Source organism: Haliaeetus leucocephalus, unplaced genomic scaffold (assembly GCF_000737465.1).
Source record: "Haliaeetus leucocephalus isolate CR32 unplaced genomic scaffold, Haliaeetus_leucocephalus-4.0 Scaffold517, whole genome shotgun sequence".
Taxonomy (NCBI): domain Eukaryota; kingdom Metazoa; phylum Chordata; class Aves; order Accipitriformes; family Accipitridae; genus Haliaeetus; species Haliaeetus leucocephalus.
In genome coordinates, this window is record NW_010972953.1 from 1,731,146 (window position 1) to 1,745,071 (window position 13,926).

A 13,926-nucleotide genomic window follows, 5' to 3' on the forward strand; every position below is an offset into this window, starting at 1 on the left:
CAGCTTACATAACTAACATAAAATACTTTGAACACCAAAAACCTATGTATTAGGCCATAATACTAACACACGTCATATGTCTTCTCCACCACTAGAGATCTCCTAACAGCTTTCTACCTTGGTCCTGCTGTTATGGGAGAAACAGAAATGCAGAACTAACCCGTGTTTGCTTTTCCAAATGTTTCCATCCCTCTGTGTTTGAGTCATCGGTAGACAAGTAAGATATTTTGTTCTTTTCAGCTTGTTCCACTTTTATTACACAGGATGATCGCTATCCAACACACTCTAACGTGCAACACCCTCCAATAATCCACCATAAAAAGCCTGATAGGAAAATATTCTTGTAAAGCAGCTGCTCTGTCTTCTTGACTTTGACCCCTTCTGCTAATGCATAATGTACTGATCTGGAGATTACCACCTCTAGTAACCTGTTACTGTCAACAAAAGTCAAATCAGCACCTAGGATCAGGGAAAGGGAATGCAAAGACATTTAAACCACTGTCAGTGCCCAGTATCTAATGTGGGTTCTATGTTAAGCACAGCTCTACTGAATGTTGGCTCAAACCTCTGTGAGATTACAAAAGCTTCAGAAAGGTGCAACTATAACCAGCACCTGAGACAGGAATGATGGAGGAAGAATGAATTAATCTTAAAAGAAAATAGGTTTTCAAAACAAAGAATAGAATATTGTACACAGAGGCAAAATTATCTCCAAATATACTGTTCAGCTGAATTCTCACAAGGCCTCCTCATTTTAAAAGAATAAGTAATCAAAATTGCTAACACATGACATAAGCATTATAGTTCTGTCTAGGTTAGCACTTTACCTGCATGAACACTTTCACTGTGGAAAATAAATGTTGGTAAGGCAACAGGACCATTTAACTTGGTATGCATACTTGGGAAGCAGTTAATATAGGCCCTACATCTATTTCTCTATCTATCTTCCATGATGAGAGGACCTTCATCTCACTGCATTTAGTTTCCTTTTAAAAACACCACATACCACCGTGAGAGTGTGTTTTTTCTTTCTCCTCATCTTCAGCAATCATTTCTGCCATCTGAAGCAGATCAGCTTCAAATGGATTTGTGGGAATCTTTTCCTTGATATCCTGAATAGTTTCAATGATCTTATCAGCATTATCCAGGGTAGTTGGGAAGAGCATGGGAACTGGTACCTACAGAACACATGATTAGAGCATATTGGGGGGTGAAGGGAAACAGCAAATACACAAAGGAGATTCCCTCTCATTTAACCTTACATATATTTTAGGACTACTAAATTTAATTTTAAAGTAACTCCAGACCGGACAACTTGTTTCATTTCTGCAATAATCTTAAAATTTAGTAGTTTTGTGTGATGATGCTTAACCAAACATGATGCGATAAGGAAAGAAATGGCTTCAACAACTCCAAATACCACTTGCCTGGCTCATCACAAAACCCAATGACACTGCCCTGCATCCTGTTCAGAAACAAGTAAACCACTTCTCTAGTGAACTGAAGTATAACTTACAGGTACTGGCATTCCAAGTGGAACTGGTGTGTATTGAGTGTAGAGGTGAAGGGGCACTGGCACAAACACTGGTACAGGAACAGGTACCACAATGATCTGGGGTTGAACTTCTTCTTCTTCTTCTGTTATACCAAAGATAGAACAAAACAAAAAATGTTTAACCATATGACTATCCAGTACACTCCAGATTGTCCATGATAATTGTTTGGACTTCTGCTTGTAACTCAGTGTGCACAGTACCATGTCTTGGTTCATAGTCATCTTTCACTTTAGCACTGTTGTAGCAAGTATTAATACTACAGTTTGGAAATAAGCAGCACTGTGACTACATACACGATACTGGAAGGGAAGAGAGTGGAAGTAAGTATTAAATACTAAGGTCTGCACCCAAGTAAATGGCATGTTATTGCAATTATCTCACAACTAACTACAAGACCACAAGAAGGTACCATTAAAAAAACAACTACAATCTTCCCACTTAACTTCATCTTCCTCACTAAGAGGTTTACATCAAGGCTAGATACCCCAAGCTCTTTATAGTAACAATGATGAAAAAAGCACTCCTCAGTGGCAATCTGGACTATGTAATAGCCTTTGAAGGTGCTTCTGTTTCCTCCTAGCCCTCCCACAGAGGGAGCTTAGAGCAAATATGAATCTAATGAAATGATCTTAGAAATAGGGACTTAATTTTCAGAGATTCTTAGTATCTGTATCTAATAACTAAAGGAAAGTGAGAGTTGAAATAATCTTTGAAAAAATCATGCACTTTATCAAAATGAGCCTGCTCTTGTGGCTTGAGCTGTGAGAGCCAAGAACTCACAAATTCTGTTGGCAGGAAGACAAGTTCCCTCCATAGCCTTTTGCATGTCACTTAACCATTGCACTTCATTCCCCACAGTTAAGATGATTGCAGAATGCTAAAGATGATCTAAAGCAAATCTCAAGATTCATCACACATGAAGCTTTACAGATTTCAAAGAATAGCAAATATTTTACATCTGTAAGGCAAACTGCTACTTGGAAAATACCATACAATAACCTGAAAACTATTTAAGGTTTTAAAATATATTGAAAAATATTCTCTGTTACACAAATCATGCATTACTCTCTCAACTGCAATATAGACTTTTATAAAATGGGTAGGAGATTAGAGACATACCTGTCTGGCATTCTTTGTTTTGTGTGTGAGGTTTGCAGGAGGTGGCCTTAGTCTGTGTGATTGGCTTGCACAATAATGCTTTGTTTTTTAGAAGCCTAGGTGGTTGTGATGGTGGTAACTTTAGGGCATCTGTCTGAGTACTAGCCTGTTTGGAAAAATACAAACGAGGGCAGAGTCAGTATTGGTTTGAAGGCTATTGTAAGATTCGTATTTGTTCTCTGCTATGGGAGGTTGAACAATTTAAAACTCTCCTTGCAGATAAAAACAATCATTTAGAAACTATTGCAAAAACAGCTTGCTAATGTATTTGGCGCTTTCTGGTCTTCACCTCAATTTATTTTAATCAAACAATAGGCTGGGTTTTTTTTTATTAACAGTGCAGTGAACAGATCTGCAAGAATGTTTGGTTTCTGTAATCAAATAACCTCTATAAACTTTTGACCTTGGAATCTTACTTACAGAAAAGATATAAAGAGGAGTTACATTAAGATACTTTTGATGACTAAAAGTCTGGCTGATACAGATACCCAAAAAACTTAGTAAACTGATGTGAAACCACTGAAAGGAAATAAAAGTAAAAAATGAACACAAATGCTGGCAGTATCAGTATCACTTCCTGATTACACACAGACTGACTATTCATGCTTGTACTAATTTAATGTCCTGCTAACTGTAATTTTCAGTCATGCATTCAAATAACAGGATCTATTTCATTAGGGAAAATTCATACCATAATCCATAAATGACAGTTCAACTAAATGCAAGGATGACAGTCTTCAAGAACCTAAGAGCTACATAATAAAATCTTCATATTTTAAGAGAGTTGCAACATGTATATCACATACCTCAAAGAGCTCAAGAATAGGAACTCTAGGAGTAATTCACAGATAAGTGGTGACAATGGTTCCCCACAGCTCTGCTACCACACTACTAGGGAGTGGGGAAGGAAAGCTAAGCTGCAAGAGCTTGGTTATGTCAGCCCCAGCAGCCCATGCTGGTCTCTTTCCTCCCATGCTAGTCCTTTTGACATCACATCCCACTTCTGGGCACAAAAAGTAGCCTCAAGTACAGAAGACACACATGAACTGCTTGAGAACTACAGCCATCTCAACAGCTACAATTTGACAAGCTTTGCCTTAAAACATCTTATCAATCTGTCAGTGGGCACAAAAAGACTTTTATACCACACAAGTTCTATTCATTTTGAAAAAAGCATCTGCAAGCTGGATGAATTTTAAATCCCAATCACAACCAGGAAAAGCAGTTACAAAATGACGGTGCAAAATTCTTGGATACTTTACTTGTTATTGATACAATCTGGACGAAAGTGAGAAAAAGAGTCTCTCGTAAAACTTACATCTCCTATTATTTTTGCTGTCACAGTAGGGACTGCACCTGTGAAGAAAAAAAACACATACAATAGCCTGTGTACTTATCAAGGACCATAGCCCATACTCTGCCAAGGTCAATAAAAATAATTCCCATTAAACCTCATTCGCTGGTGTATGTACATAAATTTAAGTCATTATTTATACCTATGTAAAAGGAAGGACAAAACTGCAACCATCTCCACTGATGTGAAGCATAATGAAGAAGTGGCTGTTGTCCTCAGTGGAAAAGATCCCTGAACAAATATAAATGTTCAGGAATAGAGATTTAAAAATACAGGCATCATATTCAGCAGTCTTACCCTGTAAAACATTGTTGGAGTTAACCGTAGGCTGGGCAGCAGGGGTGCTTGCAAGGGACACCACATTTGCTATGACAGGGGTTGAGTCCTTTCTCAAAGAAGGAGGGCCTGATGAGGAAGCTGGTGCCATAGAAAGGTTTGCTGGACAGAGTGAACAGAAGAAAACTAAAATAAGCAATAAGATACTTTATAAAACAGCATTTCTCAAACAAGACCCACCCTCCAGATTTATCTTCAAATGAAAAAGCCTGCTGTACAAGAAGGGAATGTAGGTGTCAAACTGCAGCGTTTCAGTTTAAATAGGAGCTGGTTCCACAAGCAAACTTAAGATGTTTCCCAGTCACTGAAACCTTTCACAAGTTCACCATAGTATGAAAAGCAGCTTTCTCTTTCTAACAGTATATGTATTACAGCAGCACTCAGGAGACAAGAGGACTGGATGCCTCACTGTGCTTGGTACCAAACATATGTAGTATAGGAGACAGCTGAGATCCTGACAAATAATGAACGAGGTAGATTTTATGAGGCTCTCACAGTTAGAGGAATTCTTAGGTTCTTTCCATTTGAAAGCACCATTCCTTACCACATCACCATGAATTACCACATTTCATCAGAAAATACTGTTGTGAGGCACTCCATTATCCTGGCAGCCCCCAGTTCAGAGATATGCCTGGAGACCAGCTTTGCAAAGGCGTTGCACTTGCCTCAGCTGAAGTTGCAGGCACACTTCTGGAGAAGCAGGCCCACCATACATTTTGCTATCCTTACCAACAGCCAAATGTGCTGACGAGACCAGGAATGTCACATGGTATAGTTATGGCCTGAAAGTATGAAGTTACTTATGTATTACTCTTAATCACGGAAAACAGCTCCTACCCATGTAAGCAGCAGATGTGCACAAAGTTGAAGAGTTGAATATGGCCTGGTGCATACTATAAACTTTCAGTTAATATTCTTTATTGCTTGTTGGGTACCTTACTGTTGCAGTCACCATCACTCAGTGGGAGATTATGCCCCTCTTTAGGATCAATGCTATTTCTGCCCTTTGTTTCGTTTCCTCTTCCTGTCTTTGTGGGCCTTTCTTCCTTTCTTCCCTTTGCATTTCATTCCCTACAGAAACTCACAGTTCCTATTCCTGTAGGCTTCATTCCCACCCTCCTTCCCATTCCAGCTGCTAAAATAATGAGCAAGGAAACAGCTACAGCGCACATTAATCTTGGCATTGATACTTCAAGAATCAACACTTGATGACATAGAAATGATAACTCTTCGTATGCCTACAGACTACACAGAATGGGCTATTTTAAGTGCATATTCAGAAGTCTGTATTTACAACCAGTAAGTCTACTAATTTCACCACTTGATTTTTTTTGTTAAATGAACATTAACATTCTACCATATCTGGCTATGAGTTATCAAGTACAGGAGACAAGCTAGGTATTTAACATGTCTTCAATAGATACCAGTACATTTTACCCCTATAAAATGGGCCTTTGTTTTATGGAAGTGATTGAAAAGCAAGTGCTTTTGTTTCATCTTCTTTAAAACCACAATCTAGGTTTGGTATATGAAGCAATCTCATTTCATACCTGCAGAACTTTGAGACTGTCTGAAGTAAGAGAGAGATCTAAAACTGAGCCCATTCAATGGCAATAGGCAAGCCCCCCAGTAGAAGATGTATCTTTAAAAGTTCACTGAATCGAGTTTCCAAATAAATGTTCATATCACTATCATGCACACCAAAAGGCAATACTATTCCCAGCCTATTTTACCTGTGTTGTTTGGGGGTGGAGGGTCAGAAACACTTTGCTGATTACAGAACAACAGAATACAAAGCAGATTGCAAAAATGCTTGATCTCCCCTTGCCATTTCATGGACTCACTGAGTTTACCTTGTCTCTTACAACCATCACACTTTGCCATCTAGGAAAACAGAGTGAGGGAGAAATTAAACACACTTGTAAACAGCAACAAAGAGTATGTGTATAAAAACCTCTTTGCACCCTGCTCAGCAAATACAGCATAAAGAAATCTGTAAGGGCACATCATTTTTGCAGTGTAACACAAAGCAGCAGAACATTCAGTGTCTGTTTTCTCATGACCCTTATTAGGTTTTCTTTATATAACTGGTACTCAAAAGTTAAGAAGGATTTACTCATCTCTCACGTATATGCAATATATTCCATGGACACAGAAGTCAACTACAGGCAGTTCACGTAGCTCCTAATGTACAAAGGTTCTTTTGCTAACACCTTTGTGTACTAGAGGATGCTATGTGAGAATATTGCTTACCTGGTAAAACAAAACTGTGAATTTAGACATGCACTCCTCTGAGCAAAATTCCTCCATTTTCCCCCCAAAGTGATTCTGGACCAGTTTGGGGGAAGCCTGTAAACAGTAACTGCACATTTTACAGTGGTTTCCCCAGCGCTTAGCCAAGTCATGTTTATAGAGCAGTTTACAACCTAAAATAAGAGAAAATAGCAAAAAACGAAAAACATCCTTCAATATCAAAATGACATTTGCTCGGCACTTCTAGTATTCACTTATGTCTGTAATAATTTGTTGAAACATACCATTAAAATGTAAAGTGCGAACAAAGTTCCGTTTTTCTGAACCTAAAAAATGGTTTTCTAACCTAAAAAGATTAGGTTTCTCTTAGTATCACCAGTAATTTTAAGGGAAAACACTTCTGACTTGATTTGTCTGAGAAACAGTCTTGCCCTTTCTTACCTTCACTACAGAATGGTTTATCTATGCCTGAGAATCGCACTGTCTCCTTGATAATTTTCTCAATTTTGCAGTATTCACACATTGCAATTACACTGCTCCTCTTCTTATATTCATCACAGCAGGTCTTCCCACAGAACTGGAACGTTTTACCCTGCAACACAGCCAGAATGTTTTGGTTTCAATGTTTCAAATCCCAGATAATACATTTTAATTGTTAATAAAAACTCAGAAGCGTATTTATGCCCTTGGAAATCAACAACAGACAGCACTAGCAAATAAGTCTCCCCATTTAGCTTTATAACAGACAGCACAATTTTCTGCAGAAAGCCCTCACCCATGTGCTTTGTCCTGGAATTAAAAGGATCATCTCTGTGACCAAGAATCAGGAATGCGCTTACCTAGCCAGGCAATCATAGGGTTTGGGGTTTTTTTGAGTTTGTTTTTTTTTCTGGTTTTAAGATCAAAGAGCTACTATCAGTATTAATTTTGATAATGGTTAAATGATACCAAAATCAGTTCCAAATTCCTCCATAGCAGGTCATAGTAAGCAACAGAGCAGTACTGACAGACCAGTGCATATAAGCTACAATTTCTTGGGTTTCTGTTGAGAAACACGAGCTTGAAAAGCCCTAACCTTTATTACCTTGTAGTCAAGCAGTTCTGGCTTGGTTGCAAACAATCTGTTGCAGTGCTGACACCTGAGTTTTACAACAGGGCGGGCAAAAGTGACTTGCTGGGACTGGGCAGCCAGCCTTTGTAGACCAGCTGCAGCTGAACTGCTCATGGAGCTGGGGGACACAGTCGAGGTGGTGCCACCTGCTGATACCGTTGCCCCCGAGGGAATGCTTACAATGACTTGACCTTGCGACAGAGGTACCACTGAGGAGTTCATTCCTGCAGGCTTGTTGAACAAATTCTGCAGGAAAGCAAATTGAGGAATAGACTTTATTTTACAATATTACATATTTTACCCGACATCCCAGATATTTACACCATCAATTTATTATTCTGTTAATTCAGCTAAGAAGAAATCCTAGATGTCACACCTGAAAAGCTACTACACAACTGTAGCTGCAAAAATTGCGTATGCTCCCATCTGACATAGCCAAGTGATACTGAGGGTTTGATGAAGTTTTACAGCTGTTGCACTGAACTTGAACACCTGAGGGTGAAACAGAGAAGAAAAAGTGATTTATGCAACATCAAGTTGTATTGCAGATAATTTTGCACTGTGCATACAAAAACAGAGAATCTGAATGACAAGCCAAGGTACACACAGAAGCCCAAGAGGAAGTTTCTACAGATTCAGAAGCAGACACTGCAGCTGTGGTGCCTGTTGCTTGCCAGATCCTTTAATTAATCTCCCAGTATCCCTAGGATGTCAGTAAGCATTCTTCTATTTTACAAGAAAAATAGCTGAGAATATGTTTGCCTAGCTCAACGCAACATTAGGCAGAGGTAACTAAGCTAATCACCCTGGAGAACAACGGGCAGAATAGTCACAGCAGTGGTATGACATATGTCCACAGAAGTGGATTTGTCTAGCTGGGAAACCCACCAGCTGCACTTCCAAGAGCAGAAAATAGATTAAGGTTTATTATCATGTTTAAGCTCTCTAAAAACAAAGCTGAAATGGCTGTATTGTCACTGTTAGGCTTATCTATGGTAGGAAGTCCTTATGCTCCCATCTCAGCACCTCCCTTTAAAAAAATAAAGCCAGTTCCCACCCTCCCAAAAGAGAGTATCAGCCTTAACTTTCAAGACAAATTAAATCTGGAGATGAGCTACATAAAATTATGGTTCTAAAGAAGTAAAAGGATAAACTTACCTGCAGAAGTAACCATTTTTACTCTATACGCTGACAAGCAGTTAACCGAGCAAAACAGTTCAGTTTTTCCCAAGTTATTTGTGCTCTCTATCATCTCAGCTGAAGATCTCAAAGATTTACACAGTGTGCAAGGTGTAATTTTAGCTGACTTCTGTGGAAACATGGAAATCCGGTCATTCATTTGAAACTTAGTATTTTTATTAACCTGGAAATAAATTGCTAACATATAAAATGTGTATAAAAGTGACTGCCAGTGCACTTGAAACACCACTTATTTTACAGCTGCAGTATTTATGATGCAGGTACACTTAATTGAGTTCTCCAGTATGCTTGCTGTATTCACACTTTGACCACCTGAGGCTTGGGCTATCTCTCATTCAGGGTAAGTGCTACCTTTGCAGGCCAGTTTAAACAGTACCCAGGCTGTCAGGGCAAAGGCCTACAAGTGCAATCAACACTACGTGTTGTAACAGCATGTATCAAGCACCTTGTATCAGACGACTTCAATATTTTTGCTGAGAAGTAACATTTTGCTTATGATTTTTAATACATCAGCTATGTATGTAAGCAATATTCCTATTTAATAGATGAGAAAACAAGAAACAGAGAGAAGCAGGTTCCCTGAAGATGTATTTGGTAGCAAAACAGGCGAGAGATGTATCTCCTAGTAATAATCACAGTTTTCAAACTATGGTCTACAGACTGCTTTTAAAAAGAGACACAAAAAGAAGCCTACCTTACATAGACACATTTCCTGTGTTTACAACAGTGAAAGGTTTTGAAGGTCTTTAAGTTTGGAAAAAACTTTGAGTGCACCAGATCATTTTATTATGACAGCCTTAAAAATGCACTTTATTCTATCAACAGCTATTCTAGATCTTCACAGAAGGACAGAACAGAGTATATGTTTCTAAGGATTTAAAAACACCCACAAGCCCCCAGAAATTATCAGAATGTATCTGACAATTGAGTTGAATGCCGTTTAAAAATCAATTAAAACATAGATTAGACTTAACCTTATAAGCTTTGAATGTCCTGTATTTTCAGGAAGACTAACATATATGGGGTTTTGATTAGAGATGCAAAAGCAGCATGAAATCCCTCTCCTTTCCAGCTTATTTAATTTAATTTCCAGATTTGTTTCAGAGGACACCTAATGTTGTAGATAATTTTCTGGATGAAATACTTTAACCAGATTTTTTTTTTTTATTCATTAGGCCTTTCTTGGCCTAAGTGGACTGAATAATGGGGCAGCAGAGGCAAGTCACAAAATGAAGTTACACTGTCTGATCAGAGGGCAATTTTTCCTAAAGTAATTGCATTAAAATAAGTCAGTCAAAAATAACTGAGCTATTATAATAAATTAAGGTTCTCTCAACTGCTCGGCTCTTTAAGAGGCTCCATTATAATAAAAATTAAAATATTAAAAATTTAAAAATAAAAATCAAAATTATCAACTAATTATTACTTTTCTTCTCCACTTAATTCTAATCCTACAATTTAATAGAGAATACTCAAACAGGGACATCTCAAAGGCTGAAAAAAAGTGAGTGAACTGCTGCTGAGTGGTCCCACTGTGTCTTCTCTCACACTGGAATACTCTGGTAACCACTTCAATGGTAAGGGAAACACAGCAACATGTTTGGGCAAAGATTAAGCAGCAAATGGCAAGAGGAGTTATCTTAGACCAAGACAGTAACTGAAATAATCAACTAATAGATTGGACGTTTCTTAAAACACCCAAAATCTAATCAAAGACATATTTTTAATATTCAGTCAAAATATACCTGCTTGTATGCTGTCACACATGTTGAACTGCAGAACTTTTTTGACTGTCCTTCTATCTGAAGCATGTGACATTGGCCAGAGCCACTATAGCAGTATCCTCCGCAATTCTCACAGCAGTTCATGGTCAAGTTGTTAGCCGAGCGGAACTTGGAGAAGCAGGCATCGCTGCAGAGCTTGTGTACAACGTTCTGGTAATTCACTTCATGTCTAATCTGGAAGAAAAGAAAAAATATATAACAAGAATAGAAAGAATATGTATGTTCATCTCTGAGATGGCAAGTTGTCCTGATATAAAGGAAATTCAAATGACAGTTGGCAATTACCACTGCATTCTTCTGGCACATGCTGCACTTGGTTGAAATGCTGTTAGTATGAATAGTAACAACAGGTTTCCTTTTCAGTTCATACGTAGAAAGACAAGACTGGCTGCAGAAATCCTTACTGGAGTTTGTGTTGTCAAACTGGGCAGTGATTACATCCTTTGGATTTAGAATGTCTCTATGGAAAAAAGAAAAACAAACAAAGAGAGAAAGAATTAATGTTGGTTTCATGTCAACTTGCTGTCCTTTCTCTTTCTGCAGACTAAACATTCTCCAGAAGAGGGTGGATTAAAGCTTTTCCTTTTGCTGATTTAAGTACCTGACTTAATTTTTCTTTTCCTATTAGGAAAATAGTTAAGAAGTACAATTCTCAAGCAGATATTTTGTGAAACATTTCGCACCTGGACTTAGGAGTGGCCTATAAATAGATCAAGCTGTATCATTAAATCTTTTCAAAAGGAACTCGGAAAAGATAACAGTCTTTACTAAAAAAAAATTTAGAAAGCAGGATATGTGCAATAATACCCTTTAACAATGAAAATACCAATCAGAATGGGGTAGGGAAAAAAAAGGGAAAAACGAAAGGTCACAATTTCTAATCCCTGTGTAGTTCAGTCCAAAACAATCTGACTAGTATTGTAACTCCATCTGTTACCTCCACCTACGGTTTTGTTTATTTGTTGCTGGATTTAACAAACTGAACTTTCTCCTTGTATTTTCTCTCTTTTGAAACAGTAATTCACGGAAAAGTTTCAAAGGCCTTAAGTCAAAAAAATAGGACGAAGTATTTATATAATTTTCTTGGTTGGAAGGATGCCTCCTTCTTACTTGTCTTGCCAGAGGTAAACCATTTTTCAACAGAATAAATACAAATTACAGCCAAGACTGCTAAACTTTCTTACAAGGCCTTTTCACACTGAGACAGCAAGTGAAAAGAATAATTAATTGAAGTCTCAAGTTTAAAGTCAGTTGACCTTGTAAAACTGAAAGTAATAAATTTGTTGTTGAAGAAATGATGAAAAAAGCAGCATTCCTTTTGCAAAGTAACTTTCATAACTAAAAATAATATATATGAATAATTCTCCTCTATAAACAGACTGCAGCACAATCACTCTGCAAAGTTATTTGCCTCAAGTTAATGGTATAGTAATATGACGTCTTAAAGAGCCAGCCACAAAGGTCTCCTTTTGCTAATTTGGACATAATAATACAAATGAACACAAAATAAGTAGGCTCAGAAAAGCAGACCTCACCTTTCCACTCTAGGCCTAGGTAGAAAGTAACTGATTGGGATGGTGAAACCCCTAAAAAACTCAATTCTTAATAAATTTAATCTCTCTACATCTTATGAAAGCAGCAGTGACATATTCTGAAGACCTAAGACCTACAGAAATCTAAGCTCACAGAATAGAGCCAGACTGAAAAGTTAGGGGTTTTTTTTAGAATCTAAGGAAATATCCTGCCTCGAATATATTAATTTACCTATGTTTTATTTCATTTCAGGGATTCAGTAAATCTATTTTTATCTAGAAGAAACAACACATAACATATTTTTTTTAAATGTACTCGTTAGTGGTTTTGAGAGTGCAATGACATTTTTAAATGGCAGAAAAATGTAGTACCTTTTAAAATACAGTTTTTCATATCTGGCTCATTTAAATCAAAAAAAGACAAGATGCACACTTCACAGCTAAGGCTTTGAAATCTATGCAAATGTAAAATCTGATTAATGAAATCGAACTGAAAGCAGACAGACCAATTAACAAGTAACAGTATCGGCCACGATTTTTTGAAGGGAAGCGTAACAGAAGCGGACATTACAGAAACAGCGTGTTGTGTAAAGAGAGAACTGACGCCTTTCATTATCTGTTTGAGTATCAATTATTACTAGAACAAATTAAAACACTGTCCTACTTTGAGCAGCTTGAGCAGGTTTTCTTGGTAGAAGCTGGTGGGCGAGAAGCTGGAACAGTGTATCCAGTGAGGCACAGTGTGGAGCAGAAGAGCTGGGTAGAGCCTTTCCTCTGGTATGCAGTTTGCCCCTTCTGCAGGTTTTTTTTACAGCCAGAACAGGAAACCCGAACAGCTGTGGTTGGAACTGAAGGAAGCATTTTACTCATGCCAGAGGATGCCACAGCAGGCTGGAAACCTGATGACAGCTGTGGAGCTAAAAAAAAAAAAAAAAAACCACAGAGAAAACATAGAGTAACTGTTATATATGTATTATACGTAATTCACTTTTGTGCAGGGGGCAAGCACAAAGCTTAGGACTTCACTGGGTTGTCAGGGTCTAAGGGAGAATTAAGTAGCAGATGAACTCGCCACAAATACGTGCCCTGTGCTGGTTTTCTGCATAGTAGATTGTTTAAACTACTCTTAAGACTGAGAATGCACTTTTAACATCCCTTTCACATTCAATTTTCCTTTGCCTCAAAAATACAATTATTTTTCAATCTCTGAATTTAATTGTCTCTAAAACAGACTATTTTTTTCCTACTGGGGTCAGACATGGCAAACAAAATGCAGAATAAACTGCAAGACTATTTGCAAAGGTGATATATTTTACAGATTTAAATAAAGTTAGTCTTGCCTATTCCTTACCAAGAGGACTGCCACTGACTGAAAATACAGCACTGATTTTCAGCTCCCCTTCCTGAGTTTTTGGCTGTTGGCCGTACTCCTAAAACAAAGGGAAAGGAAAAGGAGAACAAATACACACATGTAATAACAGGTTACATGATTTCCATTCTTTCATAATGCTGTATTGAATCTTAAGGAAGAGAGAGTCTCCTACGCCTGCTCCAGAGGCCAGGTTTACAGATGTTGCTGTATAAGCACCACACACAGAATCTGGTCAGACGTTGACAGCAAAGTACAGTGGAGGCTGTCATG

The 13,926-nt window shown here is 37.9% G+C and overlaps 1 protein-coding gene across 3 annotated transcripts in view; it reads right to left on the minus strand.

The window, feature by feature from the left end:
• The window catches only part of LOC104837106 (zinc finger MYM-type protein 4-like), a 31,140-nt gene that overhangs the window by 11,006 nt on the left and 6,208 nt on the right, over nt 1-13,926 (minus strand). For 2 of the 3 annotated variants that reach the window (XM_010575995.1, XM_010575993.1), the window contains 15 exons: nt 13,636-13,714; nt 12,949-13,201; nt 11,038-11,212; nt 10,714-10,926; nt 8,927-9,077; nt 8,145-8,260; nt 7,742-8,014; nt 7,099-7,249; nt 6,658-6,830; nt 6,138-6,288; nt 4,366-4,506; nt 4,033-4,070; nt 2,676-2,820; nt 1,517-1,635; nt 1,007-1,178 (listed from right to left, as the gene is read on the minus strand). In XM_010575995.1, coding sequence (XP_010574297.1) covers nt 1,007-1,178; nt 1,517-1,635; nt 2,676-2,820; nt 4,033-4,070; nt 4,366-4,506; nt 6,138-6,288; nt 6,658-6,830; nt 7,099-7,249; nt 7,742-8,014; nt 8,145-8,260; nt 8,927-9,077; nt 10,714-10,926; nt 11,038-11,212; nt 12,949-13,201; nt 13,636-13,714 — 2,350 coding nt within the window. The remainder of the gene's footprint in view (nt 1-1,006; nt 1,179-1,516; nt 1,636-2,675; nt 2,821-4,032; nt 4,071-4,365; nt 4,507-6,137; nt 6,289-6,657; nt 6,831-7,098; nt 7,250-7,741; nt 8,015-8,144; nt 8,261-8,926; nt 9,078-10,713; nt 10,927-11,037; nt 11,213-12,948; nt 13,202-13,635; nt 13,715-13,926) is intronic. The other variant, XM_010575994.1, reaches the window with a different exon arrangement.